At 44.1% G+C, this 19,636-nt stretch overlaps 1 protein-coding gene across 4 annotated transcripts in view; it reads right to left on the reverse strand.

Annotated features, from left to right (window-relative positions):
* Prelid2 (PRELI domain containing 2) overlaps positions 1-19,636 on the reverse strand; it is a 73,761-nt gene that overhangs the window by 26,817 nt on the left and 27,308 nt on the right. For all 4 annotated transcript variants that reach the window (XM_037197117.1, XM_028881704.2, XM_028881703.2 and 1 more), the window contains exon 5: positions 7,361-7,466. In XM_037197117.1, coding sequence (XP_037053012.1) covers positions 7,361-7,466 — 106 coding nt within the window. The remainder of the gene's footprint in view (positions 1-7,360; positions 7,467-19,636) is intronic.

Consider the following 19,636-nt stretch of genomic DNA (forward strand, 5'->3'; position numbering starts at 1 on the left):
CAGTTATTTGCCTATAACTACACTTCTTGTCAGAAAACATCTTTTAATACTAGTGACTATTGAAGGTTAATATATGCCAAGCATGCTCACAGACTTACTAGTCCTTCCCAATCTCCATGGAATAAACAGATGAAAAGCTGGGTGTCTGGGTTGTAAAGTGTAACATCTAGAATATCAGACCAGTGGTCAATGAGCCTTTCTATGAAGCTTCACGCTTACTCACTACATTGAGCATACGCCCAGAATCCCATTTCATACTAAAAAAAGTCTTTGAAAAGCACAGCACACTCTTTCAGTTCAGGAGTTGATACTTGTATATGGTTATTAGGGTGTCTACAATTTGCTTCAAAGCACTTCAGCATGCACAAGGTAGTCCTATGGCATGTATGTGTTACATCCTGTCATATGCTAAGGACAGCCAGTGCCTTCACGTGGGCCTCACAGTCCAGTGGATGGCATGACTATTCTAATCAGCAATCTCACTCTAGAAATTACAGTTATCTTTACCCTTGAAAGGAAATTAGCACAAGGCATGCTAAAATTGAATTTTCACTGGTGAAATTGGTGGCTGATTAACTACCATAATGCACGTTAGAAATAGACTCTCTCGTTAATGCAATGAATGGGACTTAAGATACAGGGATCAGCTCAAAATGTCGGAGATTTTCCCATCCTTGCGTGACTATGGAAGCTATACATCTCAATTACGACCATTCAGGACCAGCTAGTCCTACAGCAGACCTCTGGTCCAGAAGACACTGGCTGCTTCACACTGCCTCCTTCTAACTGCTCTCCTTATTATGAAACCGTGGTGCTCAAACACACTGAGGATCTCTGTGCATATTCTGACTCTAGTTTACATACAGAGAATGCATTTTGGCTCCCCAAACCCACGGCCTCCTCTCGTTGACACCACTCCCTTGAGAAAGGGCATCTTATGCTACAAAGAACAGGATCCTGAGGAGCTTTGCTTCTGCCTCCACAAAGTTACCACCAGCTCCTCCACCCCACCCCACCCCACCCCACTTCCAAAATAGCACAAGGCAAAGAGGCAAACCGAAATCACAACTTGGGGCGAGCTGCTCCCACATGGCTTCTTTTGAGGCCAGAATTCACTTTTCACTTCTCCACGGAGGCTTTGGAAGATAATATGGGTGATAACAATCTTGCCATGCAGTGTTCTTTTTTTAGCCAGTTCGTCTCTGTGGTTAGGGACGACTACAAATGCCGAGGAATGCAGAGTTCTCATTATCCGATCGCACAGACGTGCTCTTTCTTTAAGTTTGTGAAATACATTTTTCAATGTGTGATAAAATAATTTGTTATCTCAACCACTCTTGTAGAAGGCCCCGTTATTAGTGCCATCCTTATTCTCATCACGCTGATCAGAAGGCTGAAGCAGACGTGGAATTCAAGAGTGTGTGAAATATTTGTTACAGAGACAACTGTAGGCAAGTCAGACCATTTGAACATGACTTTAAAGGTCTGGTTTGGGCATGCTAAATCTAAAAAATCTGAACATGACAGTTTAGGATGTGAGCTTGTTACTTAGGTTTTTTGAAAAATCCAGTTTTACAATGGATGATAATTTCCTACAGTCAAAGAAATTCTGATCTAATACATGTGATCCAAAATAACATTTGAAAAACCCTGGCTAGGCTGAGTATGGTGCTGAACACCTTTGATCCCAGCACTCAGGAAGCAGAGGGTGGTGGATCTCTGTAAGTTCAAGGCCAACCTGGTCTACACAGTGAATTCCAAGACAGCCAGGTTTATTTAGGAAAGAAAGAAAAGGCCTGGCTGTATCTGGTTGCATGATTTTTTCAAACTCACTCTATTGGTTATTTATTGCTGTGTAACAAATTACCCCAACTTTGCAGATTAAAACAACATGTACCTAGTATCTCTCTGATTCTGTGTACCAATGGGCTGTGCTCACATTCCATTACACATCTATGTGATGCCTCTCAAATTGAGACACATGCCATATGTTCTCTAGTGCTCAAGGGCTGAGAACTTAGTGTATATGGACTCTCTCTTCAACACAGGCTGGAAAAAGATACCCAATAATGGAAAAATTATAGCTGCTATGCATAAAGTTGTATGAGAAAAAAAAACATATTTTTAAAGTCTAGTAGTTAGACAAAGAGGAAGCAATAACGGTCATTCAAACAGGAAAGGAAGGAAAGAAATGTGTGTGTTTGTCGATGAGATGATCTTACCGTATAAAGACCCTTAAAAGATTCACCCCCAAAAAGATGTTAGAATTAATAAATTTAATGAAGTTTTAAGATACAACGTTAATACACAAAATGATAGTATTTCTTTATATGGGCAACTAACTAAAACACTTTGAAGAGAACCATTCACAGCAAATACAAGAAGAAAGTCACTCACAAATAAATTTAACCAAAAAGTTCAAAGATTGTGTGTGTGTGTCTGTCTGTCTGTCTGTCTGCCTGCCTGCCTACCTGCCTGTGTGTCTGTGTGATGTGTGTGTGTGTCTGTGTCTGTGCATCTGTGTGTGTTTCTATATGTGTATGTGTGTCTGTGTGATGTGTGTGTGTGTCTGTCTGTGTCTGTGCATCTGTGTGTGTTTCTGTGTGTGTGTGTGTGTGTGTGTATGTGTGTGTGTGTGTCTGAATGTATATGTTTGTGTCTGTATATGTCTGTGCATCTCTGTGTGTGTCTATGTCTGTGCATGTGTGTCTGTGCTGGGATTTTTGCGCAAGTGTGTGTGCAGATATATGTCTTTATGGAGTAAGAAATGAACCCCCAGTGTTGGTCCTCAGGAGCTGTCCACCTTGTTTTGTGAGACGAAGTCTCCCACTGGCCTGGAGCTTACTGGGAAACTAGGCTGGCTGGTCAGCAAGTCCCAAGGATCTACCTTTTTCTGCCTCCTCAGCACCAGGGACTAAAACCTAGCTTTTTTTTATGAGTTCTGGGGGTTGAAGTCAGGTCCTCATGCTTTTGTGACAAGCACTTTATTGACTGAGCAAACGATATCTGCCCCTAAAACTATAAAAATGACCATCCCCTATTCTTCTGCTGTTCCATGTTCTTCCATCATAACCCGGCTCCCTCTTCTTACATTCTTTTATCCTCGCTGTACTCACATCCCCTTGTTTTGATTATCTTAGACATATAACACTGCCCTCAACACACACATGGTTCAAGTGCAGAGACTGTAGATGGGACTGTAAGAGTTAGAGACCAAGGGCACACTCTGGGGTCAGACGAGCTTTGGATCACATTCCAGTTCTCCCACTTTCTAATTTAGTAACCTTGAGAAAACTGACCCATCGACTGGCACCTCAGTTTCCCTTTCCCTGTGCAAATGAAAGAGAACAGAAAATCCCAACTCACTGAGTTGCTCAGAGAGGCAGACACGCAATTCACGTGAGGCGAGGCCTAGAGCTTGTCATCTGCAACTCTCATCCTCACGGGCTGCCTTGTTAATACCCTCCTCGGACTCAGAGTGTTGAGCATGAGCACGAAGGCAGGCTTTATCCACTCCCAGCATCAGTAGATGTTTAATCACTGTCTGCCATGCTTCCCATCCTCAGCAATATACCCCAAACTAAAGCTGCACAAGGCACAGTCTCCATCCTGTGAATGATGTCTCGTATCTATGTGTCTCCAGCACTCTACCCAATATGCCCAGCACACGGCTCATCAAAAGATGCTTGTGGGGTTGAATAAAGTTGAAAATGTAGCTATGAGCATGATTCATGTTCACATGGCTGGCAGGGAGGTGAGGATAAGTAGAAAGTATGACAGAGAAGCTTGTGATTGTGATGTTTTTAACTCTTAAAAGCAAAGAGAACATGATTTATATGTGACCTGATTGTTTCAACTTAAAGACTCTCACAGTTTTCACTCATATCTCCAGGAATGCGTAAAAATACCTCTTTGGTGGATGAACAACCTTGGGCAGAGGAACTGCTGCCAGGTCACAAAAGTGATGGGCTGGTACACAGCAGCCAGCTTAGGTACAGCCTGTACCACTGCCTGGGCATGCCTGAGGCTTGGCACCCAAGGGAAATCAGCAACGCTGATAACCACTGCGTCTAATCCAAGGAGAGGGCAGCTTCTGACGGGTATGTGAAAGCCAGCATGTGTCCAAGAGCCCCAATTGCAAACTGCACTGGAATAGTGAAGGAAACGGAAAAAACGCAATTGAACAAGCCCCTGGAGACCCAGAAACACAAGTGACCTCACCTCCAGCCCAACACCAACAGCCTGGCTTTAATTTACAAACATAGATAGACAGTTTGAGTGTCTAGTTTTGCTTTTACTAGCGGAAAAAAAAAAAATAGCTATCGGATCCCCCTTTGACACCACTAAATAGCCTCAAGGATAAAGTCCGAAAATGAAAATACAGTCACCTAACACACACACACACCGGCAAGAGCACTTGGACAGAAGCCAGTTATGCAGACTCGGCTGTGAGGTTTACCAGGAAGGCAGGCTGGCCCTAGAAAACAGCCTCGCGTGGGTAAGAGGTGAGAGACACTTAAGCATGGCTGCCTTCTAAAACCAAAAAGCTAATTAAACTTAGCCTCTTCAGAAAGCAAAGTTAGAAAAGCCAGCGGGAAAAACATATTCTCTTACTTCCAAGCATAATCAAGAAGAATGAAGGGCTCACCAGGTTAAAGCATTAGAATCACCTGGTTTTGTTGGCTTTGTTCCCGTGAATATTCCTAAGAGGCCAACGATGCACTGCTCTGCATGCTACTTCCTGCCTATTCACTTCAGCACACACATGTGAGGTGCTACCCAGAATATCACAGGTTAGGGAGCAATCAGGGTCAAGACTGAGAAAGCTGGGGCTGAAGACATGGCTCCGTGAATAACAGTACTGGCTGTGCAAGCATGTGAACCTGAGTTCAGATACCAGCATCCACATAAAAAGCTGGCCATACGTGTGTAACACACACACACACACACACACACACACACACACACACACACATGTGCATGCCTATGACCTAAACTTGGTAGGGAGGTGGAAGACTGGAGGATGGCTGGGTCTTGCTGACCAGCAATCTAGCTTCGGGTTCAGTGAGAGACAGAGTAAGACACCTAACATCCTCTTCTGGCCTGCACAGCATGTGGTGGGGGGAGGGGGAAAGTGGGGGATAAGAAGGAGAAGGAGAGAAAGGGATCTGTGTGTGTGTGTGTGTGTGTGTGTGTCCGTCCCTCTTCTTTTTCCCATTAGGGTACAGAGTACAGAGTGTACTGTGAGAACGTTGTAGAAACAAAAATGCTTTGGGAATATTTTCCCCCAAAGCCCTTTCTCTGAGAAGTGACCGCATCCCCAATCCCCACGGTCACGGCAGAGAAGAAGGTCATGTTTGTACAGCTGTCATTCAACCCCCTGGTCCTGTTTGACCTGTTTGCAAACAAGGGCCTCTTCGTCCAGAGACATAAGAAAAAGAAGAAAGACATAGCCATTCTGCTGGTAGAAAGAAGAGAGATGCAGTCAGTCTCTTCATTGGCTAGAACTCTATTCAATCCCACATTCCACTAAACAGAGAGAACCAGACTGACTGAAGAAGAGAACCAAGAAGCACACACATCTCTACAGACCAGGAGGGCGGAACTGGAGAAGGAATCCTACAAGGGTCCTCAGAAGCTCCACCTCAGTGCAGCTCTTCCTGAAGCCAGCAGCCAGCCTCAGCACCCTTGCACCATTCCAGTGACCAAGCTCGAGTGTGTTCTGTCACTTGCAACCAAGAGATACAAGAAGCGTAGGACACAACGCAAGTCTGTCCTAGCACAGCCATTCATGTGAAGGTCACTGGGCTGAGACGGTCAGGGCTTTACTGCCTCTACCTGGGGCCTTGAAGAAGAGTGAACACTTGCCAATAAAAGATGGGATGTGAGTCTAGAGCCTACATTTCACTATTTCTATGACCGAATAAATACATTTAGCGCCTGGTCTTAGTCTGATTCCTAGTGCCGTGAAGAACACCATGACCACAGCAACTATTATAAAGGAAAACATTTAAATGCAGCTGGCTTACAGTTTCAGAGATTTAGTCCATTATTGTTATGGTGGGAAGCAAGGCTACCATGCAGGTAGACATGGTGCAAGAGAAGGACCTGAGAGTTCCACACCCACAGGCAACAGGAAATGAACTGAGTCCCACACTGGGCATAGCTTGAGCATATGAGACCTCAAAGCCCGCCCCCACCATGACACACTTCCTCCAACAAGGCCACACCTACTCCAACAAGGCCACACTTCTAATTACGTCACTCCCTATAAACCGAGCATTCAAACATGAGTCTATGGGGGCCATACTATTCAAACCACCACACCCACATTTCACACGGCACCTAGCACAAGGCAGGTACTCTCCTGTAAGAATAAAGATGATAGGGGAGACGACAGGAGTATACTGGGTGTACTTATTGAATCACCTTTCACCAATAAAATGGGAATGCAGATCACTTCATGTATCTTACAGGATCAAGATATGATTAACAACTATTAAAAGGTTCATACTGATGACAGATAAAATACAAAACCACTTGGGTGAATGAACAACATGTATTTATCTAAAGTGAAGTAAGCGATAATTTCCATGATGAAAACAGCCTGCTATCTGTTTTCATAGGGACCACCCGATAAAATTTTATTTTATTTTACAAATGACTATGTGTAGCCAATTTAATAATAAGAAACCTCAACTCAACTTTTAAATATTATCTCTCCCAAAAGGGATTCCATCCTTTTGATGAATAGACTTGTGTGCAAAACAATTATACTTAATTATTATTATTACGGCTTTCCTAATACAGGATTTAATAGATGAACAAGGAGTCAACTCAGTCAGAGACACAGTGATAAAATTAATTTTCCCACCAGGGGCATTACTTTGAGACTGCAGTTTTGCAGATAAGAGGGTGGTGGTGGTATTTTTCTTTTCTTTTCTTTTCTTTTTTTTTAACAAATGCACATATTGTGGTCTAGCAGGAAACAAGCACAATAATCTCTCAGTGAGTAAAAGTGACATCACATCTTCTAGGAGTTCCACTACTCCCTTCCAGCCTAGGCTAAACCAGTCTGGATCCATGAGAGAAACCCCCTCAACTAAGTCAAGAACACATCATTAATCTCAACAACCCAGTGCCGCGCTCCTTAGAACATATTCAGACTGGTTTAGCCTGGTTAAACTTTGGACTTAAATAACAATTATTAAGAGAAATTTTGTGGATATATTTATTTATTAACTCCCTTTTTTTTTAATATCACCTCATGATACTCTTTTACTCTGTCCTATTCAATACCCAACTGATTCCTCCATGTTTTCTTAAAATTAATGTTAGTTCAAAGTGCAAGCAAGCTTACCTTCTGGGCTCCATGTCTTAAGAAGGTACTAGCAAAAGTTTCCAAAATGCAGTTGAGAAATCCAGCCCCTGTGATCGAAATTCTGCCTCTTTGAATAAACTCTGTCCTGAAAAAAGAAAAAAGAAAAAAAAATCTATATACACACACACAAAATTCATCTCCATGGCTATCTGCATAAAATAACATAAAGCAAGCCATGAGGATAGGAGGGACACTCGATGGGAAGAAGATCCTGCTAGGCAGGGAGAGGGAAAAGGAAAGGTAATGGGGCATCAACGTTATCACAATCCATCTTTTACCTGCAACTGTCAAAAACACTCATCTTTCATGAGACTTTTCATTCTGATATATAAATTATAGACACTTTCAGCAGCATAATTACCATCTAAAATTAACATGAAATGATATCCATAATAATTGAATAATTATTGTTAAAACAAAAGATTCTATTTAAGATTGACCTAACTATGTAGAGTTTATACAGTACAAACAACAATCGTTTGAATTAAAAAATATTCATTTCATGATGCAAAAATGCCTCTTCAAGAAGCGACCACAACCATTTTGCTAGAGTGATATAGTTTCTAATTGCCTTCCAAATACTTCTCATGCCCATAGATTAATGCAGCTCTCATCCCTTACCAAAGAAGCTTTTGCAGCAGATGGAGGCTATCCTAAAGAACCACAGCTGGCTGGGGGGTAGGGAACCAGTGACTGTGGAGTGTCCATCTGTACACAGACCATCTATAATACAAGCTCTGTCCCAAAGCTCGGGAAACAACCGAGAAGAGAGGCAGAAAGATTGCCCGGACCAGAGGTCAGGGAAAACTGCTGTCCTCTGGACATGGTGAAGATGTTGCGCCCAGGAACCCTCAAGAGCTATGGCTGCCTACACAAAACCTGCACCAGATCACACCAGTCTACATTCCTGCACGGGTGGGGGAAGGGTTCATGAGTTAACAAGCTAGTGATGACCCACAATGTCTGATCTGAGAGTCAGTTTTCCTCACCAACAATCCCCCTGAGAGGTTGTCCATGCCTAAGTGGCCAGCCATACACCCATGTACATATGGGCAAACTAACTGGACTCAGTAGGGTGTGTGTATATGTGTATATATACACCTATATAATTACAGATGAGAAGACGAAGTTGAAAGGGAAGGAGGGACATAAAAGGAGCTGGGAGGAATGTAAATAAAATTAAAATATATTGTACTCCCGTATAAAATTTAAAAATTAAAACAATTAAAAAAGAAATTAGCACTCTTTGGAGAGGAGTGCTGCTTTCCTCATGGCAGAGTCTCACTAGGTAGCCCTGGTTGTCCTGGAACTCTATAGACCAGGTGGCCTTGAACTCAAAGAGATCCACCTGCCTCTACCTCCCAAAGGGAGGGACTAAAGCTACGCACCACCACGCCCAGTTGGAAACTCTTAATTTGCAATTGAGAGGACTACAGTTCAGTTAACATCTAAATACATGTATTTCATGGCAATCCAGACCAAGAGCCCCTCTCATTATATGCCTAACATGAACTTGCTCCATGACAATAAATGCAGTTAGTTCCTCTGCTTAAAAGCAAAATGCCTCTTAAAAAATGGGATCTGAGACCAGTTTCGGCTTCCTGACCTTAAATAAATTGTTGACTTTCTATAACCAATTTCCTCCCATGTAAATGGGACTGTAATATCACCCATTTACAATATTGTTATAAAGGAGTTTACATGTATAACATGGATATGTAGAATGACATGTGCTAAGCATTTGCTAGAAATTCTAGCAACAGTTGCTACAGAGAGGCAGGCAGGCAAACGAGGAGACCACAAAGCCAGAAATCTGGAATAGGTACTGAGCCCCTGACACGGGCCAGAAGGGACAGAGAGCAGATGGGTTACCATTTCTATCATTTTAATTATCAAAACTCTACCAATATTAATTATCCCCATCTCATAAAACAGAGATTTGGGTTACACTTGAGAATGATATAAGATGGCTGAACAGGAAGCCTCCAGCTCTCACCCCACCCCACCCCAAAAAGACAATGACTGAACAAAAATTTACAAACAAAATTGCCTTTGTGAGACCTCCTGAAACCAATTAAGAGATGGAAGAGTATACCCAAGTGACGGCAGAGCCAAGAATAGTCACGTCAAAGCCAGTGAAGCGCGCCGCTTTTCCTCACTGTAGGAAGAACTGTCTGTTGCTGCGGCAGAATTACTAACATGAGCAGCTGAAGGAAGGAGAGGTTATTATCGCTGGTGTTTGTCATGAGACTGGGTGTCAAATAACCCAGGCTGGCCTCAAACACTGTGTGGTAGGAACTGGCCTTGAAATTCTGATCTTCCATCTCCAGCTCCCAACAGCTGAAGCACAGGCATGCACCACTGTGCCCCACTGCAAGAGAGGTGTGTTTCAGGTCCTGGTTCATGGGATAATCTGTATTGCTGGGAAACGTCTGGCTGCCTGGCCACCCCAGCTCTGTGCCATTGGGAGGCTACTTGCTCACAAGAAAGGAAAATCCAGGCACTCCGCTAGCTTTCTTCTTTTTCCCTTTTTTCTCCAGTCCAGGACCTCAGCCCAGGGGATAGTGCCACCCACACTCAGTACAGATTTTCCCCAGATTAGCTCAATCAGTCTGGAAAAGCTCTTACAGATACCTTTAAACCTGTCCCTCACTACTGCCCTAAGTGATCCTTAATCATCTGAATTAGCCATCACACTCCAGATAGCTCCCTCCCAACTAGCACAGTGGGGCAGAATGGGTCGAAAATTACAAAGGCTTGCTTCTCCCACAGAAGAGAAAAAGGAGATAAATGTGCATCGATATTGTGGCTCTAGCAGGCCTTCCTGAGGGCGTACTCTGGGGAACGGAAACAGTATACTTGGATGCTTGTTGGTCGCTAAGAACTAAAGCCAACACAGCATGCTGGTACAGCCCTTAAGGGTCTGTGGAACCACCAGCAAAAACGAGAGGTTATAGGCTGGGCTCTATGACAGGGCAGACTTCTGCATCTGGGAAATCATATATACAGTCCCAGAGACGATCAGAAGAAGTTTGAGAGGCCGCCACACTCCCAGCTGAGCTGTGTAAGCCAGCCCATGACAAATGGTGGTCGTTGTTTCATAGAGCCAAATCTCTCTGAAAGATCACAGGACAGACGGACAGACAGACATACATACACATGGCAGGGCAGTGGGGGAAATGGCCCAGTCATAGAACTAAATAAATGTCTAGAAACTCACCCTAAAGAAACAGGTATATGAATTACTTGACAATTAATTTGAAATAATTATTTCTAAAAATGTCCAACTAGCCATTCAAACAACTACATAAACTCAGGGAACTGAAACATGAACAGGATGAGACTATCAACCAAGACAAACCACTTTAAAAGCAGAAAGCAACAGCGGCAAGGGACTTGAGGACAGGCTGTTCCAAAGAGGAAAATGAATGGAGAGACATGGTGAGAGCTTTGGAGGCCTACGGACGCTGTCAGGTGGACCCACTCATACACTGTGGAGTCTTAAAGGAGAAATCAATGCCAATGGAGAATTGGAGAGATTATATAAAGCAATAACGGCCCAAACTTCCCAAATTTAAAAGAAAAGAAAATGTGCGCACGAATTCAAAGTCTCAACAAACTCCAAGCAGGAGGCGTCGAAGGAGATCTACACCAGACACATCGTACAGTGTCAAAAATCACAGGGGGAATATCGAAAGCACCAAGAATAAAGTAACCTGCCACATACAAGGAGCTTCCGGGAGGTCGGCAGTGGATTTTTTTTTTTTTTTAATCAGAAACTTTGCAGGCCAGAGGGAATTGGGTTGATATATTCAGCACGCCAAAAAGAAAAACTATAAACCAAGAACTCAACAAAACTACCTTCCAGATATGAAAAGGAAATTAAGATTTCCAGCTATGCAAAAGCTGAACATATGCATCTCCACTAGAGACTTGGGCTGTAGTTAACCTGTCCTGGTTTGTTTGTTGAAACCGCTGACTGCATGGTTACTATATGCCATATATTACATATCATATATAATCACAAATATATATAACATATATTTACATGTATATTTGTGATTACATATGACTCTATATTACATATCATATAAAAAAACCACAAAAAGATGTAAGTATAATATATATATATTTGTGATTTTATAATGATATGTAACATATAGCATATGTGCTATCTATATATAGATACATACCTATGGCAGAGCTAGTGAAATGACCCAGTGTATAAGAGTGTTTCCTGGCAAGCATGAGGATCAGAGTTCAAATTCCCGGCACCCACATTAAAAAAGGCTAGGTGTAACCATGCACACCTGTCTGTAACCCCAGGGCTATGGCAAGTGGAGGCGGGAGGATCAAGGGGACCTGATGGTGGCCAGCCTAGTTCCTGGTTCGGGGAGAGACCCTGCCTCAAGGAAATGAGGCAGAGAGTGATTGAGTAAGGCACCCAGCGTCTTCTCTGACTTCCACACACACACATGCCCATACCCTCACACACACAAATGTACACGTTCACATCACACACGTACACAATACATGTACATACCACACAAACCAAAAAAAAATGGCAGCCTTAAATTTCGGTTTTATAAAAAATAAAACACTCCTTTTTAAAACGTCAGTGCTACGAAGAAACATTTTCAATTAAGGCGCCTGCTAACTTTGGGCTCGCCCTTCACTTCAAACCTCTTAAGGCACCACTTCCTTTTCCTTTCCCCACACCATACTGAAAATGAGAGGCTCTTCCGGGACCTCACTGTGTAACAGGAAATGCAAAGGAACAAGTAGGTGAGTGTCGGCATCAGCTGACCGCAAAGCATTTCAACAGAGAAAACCCATAAGGCCCCAGGCACAAAGTAGCAGACAGTCTCTGAGGAGCCACACTGCCCTGGTTTGCTTTCTCTTGCTGTGATAAACACCGTGACCAAAAAGCAGCTTGCGGAGGAGAGGGTGTATCTGGCTTAGTCTTCCACCTCACAGTCCGTCACTGAGGAAAGCCAAGGCAGGGACTCAATGCAGGCATCGGGAGGCAAGAACTGAAGCAGGGACCACCGAGGGATGCTGCAACCTGGCTTGCTCACCTTCCTTTCTTATACCACCCAGGACCCCCACTTCAAGGACAGCAGTAGGCTGGGCCCTCCCACATCCTTCATGAACCAAGAAGATGACACACTTTGCTGACAGTCCAATCTGGTGGGGCATTTTCTCAATTGTGGTTCCTTCTTCTCAGATGACTCTATTTTGTATCAAAGTGACAAAAAGCTAACCTGCACATACACATTATCTGAAAAGCCCATACGTGGCACAGCTTTTATCCATCCCATGATAGTCTCAGGAATTGCATGATATGGGAGATAAAAATGGCAAGGAATGTGAACCCCAGATTGAAAGGTGCCTCGGGCTTTGAAGTCAGATTTTATCCGGAAGGAAGGAAAGCGACTTCTCCCAGCACAGAGGATCTGACACAGATTAAGAGCTGTTGGTCCATCAGTGACTGACTGCTAGCCTTGCTGTGACCACTGATGCCTGGAAACAACCCTTTATACCCCACTTGCAGTACAGCCCTTACACTTCATGAATGCAACCACATTTGTCAGAGGAACTAGTTATCTTTGCAATCAAACTGCTCGGCACAGAAAATATTTTCTCAATTCTCCCTACCTTCTTACATCTTATGGAGAAGAGAAAAAGCCCAAATCTCCTGGACGTATGTTCCTATGTGTACATACATATGTGTGTATACATGCACTTACACACAAAAATATTCTGATTAACACTGAACTCAACAAGATGTGATTTTAGTCAATCTAGCAAGTGTGGCCTTGCCTTTTCTGTTTCTTTCCCCGGTGCTGAGTATTAATGCAAGCCACGCAAGCTCTCTGTCACTTAGAATCATCTCGAGCACATACGCTCGCCCTTGTATCTAACAGCAGTACCTACATTGAGATCAAGTCACAGCAAAAATCTAAACCTTCAGCCTCCTCCCTCCCTCCCTCCCACCTCCCACCTTCCTCTTCCTGCTCCTACACACTGCGCGCGCACACACACACACACACACACACACACACACACACACACACGAGTTACCCCACCCAACCTAACACATACACCTCTGCCTAACCTGCTTCTTAGATTTAAGCTCATTTAAAATGCTTTATTCATGTCCAACGACACTCTGGTGACATTAATCTCTCCTGTCTTTATTCTGGATTAGTCGGAGCAGACTTCTACAATGACTTTAATATTTAAAGATGAGGAGTTGAAGAGTTTCCCACTCTTTGGGAGAGATTAGCATTGAGTCCTCTAGCAAGCGTAGGGGAAGGGATTAATCAAAGTCTCTCTCATATCATATTCTAACCAACAGCTCTTTCTGCCAATCTGAGAAGTGAGTCCTCAGAAAAGCGTGCTCGGGGTCTGTCCACCTGTCAGAGACCAGCAGGGCAGTAAAGAGGGTCATGTCCTTGTCATCCACAAGATGGGAGTTCACCCTACTATATTTCAAGACTGTCAGAGAAGAAAACAGTGCACTCTCAGTAACTCAGAGCACCGTAGCACTTTCTCCCTGAGACACACGACTATCTCGAATGTCTCTTGTCCGGACGAACTTCGGTTTAAATGCCTCTGAAAAGCACAGCTGGTTGTGCAGCATACTTTAACATCAGCTGTTTTCTTCAGCTTTGTGTTCATTAAAAAAACAGGAACGAGTGAGGCCTGAGCAGATAGCTCAGTTCGTAAACTGCTAGCTGCACAGGTGTGAGGACCTGAGTTCAGGTCCCCAGCACCCATGTCAAGCTGGATGTGGTAGGTCATGTCTGTAACCCCAATGCATCTAGGGTGAGTTGGGACGTGGAAACAGGAGAACCCCAGGAAACTCCCAGAAGCTCGTGAGCCAGGTACCCCCGTGTATGAAGTGGCAAACAAGAGATCCTTGAGCAAACAAGATGGAAAGTGAGGAGGTCCAACAACCAAGGATGTCCTCTAACATCAGTGAGTCAGCCCCTAACACACATGCACATACATGCGCATGCGCATGCACACACATATGCACACATGCACAAACACACACAAGCACACACAAGTTTTAAAGGAAACAAAAAAGGGTGGTGGAGCGATGGCTCAGTACTAAAGAACACTGTCTGCTCTTCCAGAGAACCTGGGTTCAATTCCCAGTGCTCACATGGCAGCTCACAACATTCTATAACTCTAGTCCCAGGGGTTGCACAATGCTGTCTCCTGGCCTCCACAGGCATTGCATGTATGTGGTGCACAGACATGCATGCAAGCAAAAGACCCATACACAATAAATAAATTTTAAAAGAAGAAACAAAAACAGGATGGACAGACTGACTGAGATGTAATGTTAACTAACAGAATCTGGGAGCATTAGGATTAGAGACGCTGCTTATTTATCATACTCTCCTGTGGTTAGCAAATCTTATATGCATTACTTTGACAATCACACAAAATTAAGAGTAAAGCCATGACTATCATTCCTATAGAATAAAACATTCTGAATAGGTTCCATGCAACCAAGAACCATTTTCAGCAAAGGTGCAGGTAGCATGGGCTAGCCCTTCACCCTGTGGCTCTCCGGATCTACACTTTGAAAGGTTGGTTCTTCCTCCCTACCTGGCGCATGAAGTGGGTGGTGTTTACGTCAAGAAGCATGCAGGGAGATTCGGGTTTCCTCCTGTCTTCCTCTCTGTTAAGCCTAGAGACGAATGTATCACACTCATCTTTACACACATTTTTCACACTCTCCGTCACACTCAAAACTCTCTACGGCGACAGTGTACATCACACCCAAACAACACGTCCTCGGAGGATATGCTGATATGCTTTGTAAATTAGTTTCTCTATGTAAATAAGAAAAAACTGTAGTAAAGAGATGTTGAATAACTTACCCAAGGGCAGAAGGGTTGATCCCATGCAGAAGTCACCCACGGCCTCAAAGCCTTCCCCTTTCCCTGCCCCACTGACTGACTAGTCCAGAAGATCATCAGCCACAAGTGTTACAGCTCCAATATCTCGTCAGTCAGTCTCTGGCTATGTTCAGTTTATGTCAACTGACTCTCAGTCAGCCATGCCTTTCTCTCCCTTATTACTGCTACTGGCGGATTTCTCACATCCCTTTCTCTTTTTACGTCCAAGGCATCCGCCTCCCCACTGGGGTCCTTGTCTCTAGAATCAAAATCCTCTACTCCACCCTGCCCGAAATCAGTGATCACCTCACTGCCTGTTTATGAAGGTGGGGCCCGTAAAGCCGGAATGCTCATATACTGACTTATACATCACTTGCAGTCAAATATCTGACTAGAGAATACCCAAACATTTTTCTAAGTAGGAGTATCTCTTTTTTCTCTATTACAGTCTCAATTCCAATCACAATAACTAGTGTGCGGCAAGAAATCACTGAAATGCATTAGGAAGGGAAGGAAAGAGGGGAGGGCCAGAAGAAAGGAGGGAAAGGAGACCTATTTGGAGATTATTGTGTCAAGGAAATTGTCCATCTGCTAAGGTCAGTAGAGGGCAGCCTTCACCAGCTGAGAGACAAGCCACCGGCACCGTGTGTGAATGAGCCCGGCTCATGTAGGCAGTACCAGGATCTTAGCTGCTTTTTGTTCATACACAGACATCATTCAACATACCACACACCAGAATCATGGAAAAGAACGCACAGCCCAAATCCAGGCACTCTGAAAATGAACGGCAGTTTAAACAACCAAGACTCCTTTTTCCTTCTACATTTGGGAAAATAAAATTCCAGGGAAAAACGTGGATGAAACTAATCCCCAGAGCACAGGGCCACCAACTTGGAAAGCTCAAAGGGGCAGTTTCCAGAAAAGCAAAGTTTCCTAATGAGATCCTGGCCTGGAATACTGGCTGGCTAGGTGTGGCAAATCTCGTCTAATTATCTTCATGATGGAAATTTAATTAAAGTGCCTTTGAAGGGAGGGGGAAATGTTCTACTGGCGTCGTGATGTGGTGACATCTCAGTTCCAACCAGAGTTTAGGGCCTTCTAGAAGCACACAGAAAGAAGGGTGACCAAAGGAGATGGGGTCCTCCAGTCAGCATGCTCAGTCCCTGGGTAACCCTGAATCTAACACTGCTGCAGAGACGCTCCCCCCCCTCCCCGCCCCGCCCCCGGCTGTCTTGCACCCATCACACCAGATCACGTGGCCTCCCATGCTGTTTGGCAAAACCAATTTCTGTAACCATGATCCCTGGAGACCCCCATGCAATCCACAGAGCTCTCAAATGCAGAGTTTTCAGCACTTGAGTACCTACTAAAGTTGTATTTACAAATGTGATATAAGTTCAAATGTAACATAAGCAAGCAATACAGGCTATGTCTACTGGACAGACAGACAGGCACAGCTTCAGGACAGGGGTTACTGAGCCACTCCTGACATCAGACCGGTTGGATCCTCCTCTAACCTTGCACTCGCATCACATAAATAAATCCCTGAAGCTTCCTGAAACTTTGTCTCCTCTGTAAAATGAGATTAACATTTGCTACTTGAATTGTTCCAAGGCTGAATTAAGGACATCTGTATAAGGTACTCTAGAGGACATGCACTTGCTCAGATCCAGGAACCACCAGCTCAGGGGATGGCACCACCCACAGTGGGCTGGGCCCTCTCACATCAATCATTAATCAGGAAAATGTCCCTACAGACTAACTATGGGCCAAACTGAAGGGGGCATTTCCTCAGTTGACGTTTGCTCTTCAAGTTGTCAAAAAAAAAAACTAATCAGCATACCCTTGCATTGGGCTAGGTACAGAACATCCCTACAAGGCTCATATGTAGAAGACTTGATCCCCAATACAATATATAGAGGTGGAGCATTTTGGAAATGATAGAGCCATGGCAAGTTGGAGCTAACAAATGGATTGATCCCTTGACCCATAACTGAATGGGTGATTGGGAGGCAAATAGAAAGGAGGAAACAAGGTGTGGGACCTCTGAAGAGTATAGCTAAAGCTCATTCTCTCTCTCCCTTTCCTCTTTCTCCCCCTCTCCGCCCCCCCACCCCCACCTCTCTCCTTCTCCTTCCTGGCTGCTGTGAAGCAAGAGGCTTTCCTCTTCCATGCCCTTCATCCGTGATGTCCACACCCCGCCACAAGCTTGATTGAAGGCCATAGGACCAGATGGCCATGCTCTGGACTCTCTGAAATGGTAAGACAAAATAAACGGTGGTTCAGTCAAGTCAGGTTTTTCCTCCGGCATGCTGTCACCGTGACAAAATACAGCCCAGCTCTGAGGATAACCAGGCTTCCAGGCTGATGAACCTCCTGACAACAGAGGCACATCTGAATCACCACGCTCCTCTCGATGGTCTTGGGGTCTGTGAGTTCTGCACTATATCACTGCCTGGCTGATAAAAACACTACCATTTTAATATTCTGAGTATTTAACTTATTGTAGATAGATGCATAACGACCACAAAGAAAGAGATGGCCCCCATGGTGTGTGCTCCCTGAGAGCAGACAATACCACACATTTTCTCCTCAGGCATCAGGCTCACTGGAGTCTCACTTCTTCACCCCTTCCCTTCATCAATCATTCCTCTCACACACGTTCAAGGGGCTGCTGAGAGCTTCCTATGCTTTTTAGTGGGATGTTTGCGCTGGGAAATGTTTGCTGTTTGCTGGAGAAGATTATCAACATGTCACGCTTTACAAGATTAACTTGAACTTTGCAAAATGGGGATAGAGTTCTAAAGGGGTGCCGGCTCTGTATCTGCTTATCAGTAGTGCCATAGGACACTGGCTGGTTATCAAAGTTTCCAAAGCTACTGGGCAGATTCACCTGGAGCCTCTACAAAGGTAGACTCACTGCAACACATCTATACTTCTTAATTCCCCTCTGAACCTTGGAGTAAGACACAACTCTAAACCTACGGAGGATTAAAAGTACCAATGGTGTCCACTAAGAGATTTCAAAAGCTTTCACTCGTGAGTGCCACTGAATGTTCTCTTGGCTAAAAATCATTCTTTCCTTCTCAGTTATCACCTCTCCTTTCAAACAGCTTACTCCACTTTTCAAACATAGTGCCTTTGAAGAGTCCCCCAACATCAGAAACATTTACTCACCATTAGTGACAACTTGTACATGTTTATCCCCTCCAAGTGTAGAGCAGTCCCCCTTAGGATCTTACTAAATCTGCATCACTGTGTGAGGGAGCTCAAGCCAATGCTTCCCAGAGCAAAGAGCACACAGGTGACCAAGAGCATCAATGAGAGTTTCCCATACCAGAGCACAAGACTCCTTCCCCGATCCCAACAGAGCTTCCCACACTCTACCTACCCTCTGCCCAGTAACATTTCTTTCCCCTCCCTTCCACCACTCCTAATTTGGACCAGATGTACTACCTGAATCCCATTAACATTAATCATTCATTTGTCAAAGGGCCAGGAGCACCTTCTGTGTGGCATACACTGTGCTTGACTCTGGGTTACAGAAAACCATGACAAAACCCTCACAAGATAGGAAGTACGGGTAAGGAAATCAGAGCAGACCCTGACAATGTGAACACAAACATCAGAAGGCAAATGGGGTCCTTGATGAGGGCAGTCATTCTGAGCCCAAATAAGGCTCTACCCAGATGTTGAGTCTGAACAGACGGGCCTTGTGGCTCAGCTGTCGTAAGTGGTGATGAACTCTGCTAATTGTTAGATCACCCTCTGGTGTCCTGGAAGTCAAGGTCAATACAGGCAGGGGGAGTTGCGTCTGCAGCTGAGTACAGGAGCATTCACTCAGGCTGTTAGGTAAAAAAGCACCCTCAAGTCCTGCAGCACCAGACTGAGTCTTAGAAATAATTGCCAAGTAAGTGAGTAGAGCCAGAGGATGCTAATACTTGGGAAACCATGAGCCTGGAAATCGATCGAAAGAGGGCAGTGCCAGCCTTAAAATCTCACAGAAATCACCCAACTGCTACATCTGCTGCTGAAACCAACATTAAAAAGTTCCAGAAGAAGAATGAGATAGATATACAAACAAACTGCCCAACAAGTATCTCTCGAAAGATATAAATCATACTATTTGTGATTTGTTGGATAATTACTTGAAACTTGGCTCTTTCAGCCAAGAATCTAAAACTGAAAACTTCAAAGGTTACATACCTATTTATTAGAATGAGTAATATTCACCTGGGGATCCTCTATAAAACTATGAAACCAGACTGTTCAACCCATTCATTTAATCTGTTTGTAAAATTTCATGTGTGCTTTCAACATCTTTTGTACTCTGTTC

Source organism: Peromyscus leucopus, chromosome 19 (genome assembly GCF_004664715.2).
Source record: "Peromyscus leucopus breed LL Stock chromosome 19, UCI_PerLeu_2.1, whole genome shotgun sequence".
Classification (NCBI taxonomy): Eukaryota; Metazoa; Chordata; class Mammalia; order Rodentia; family Cricetidae; genus Peromyscus; species Peromyscus leucopus.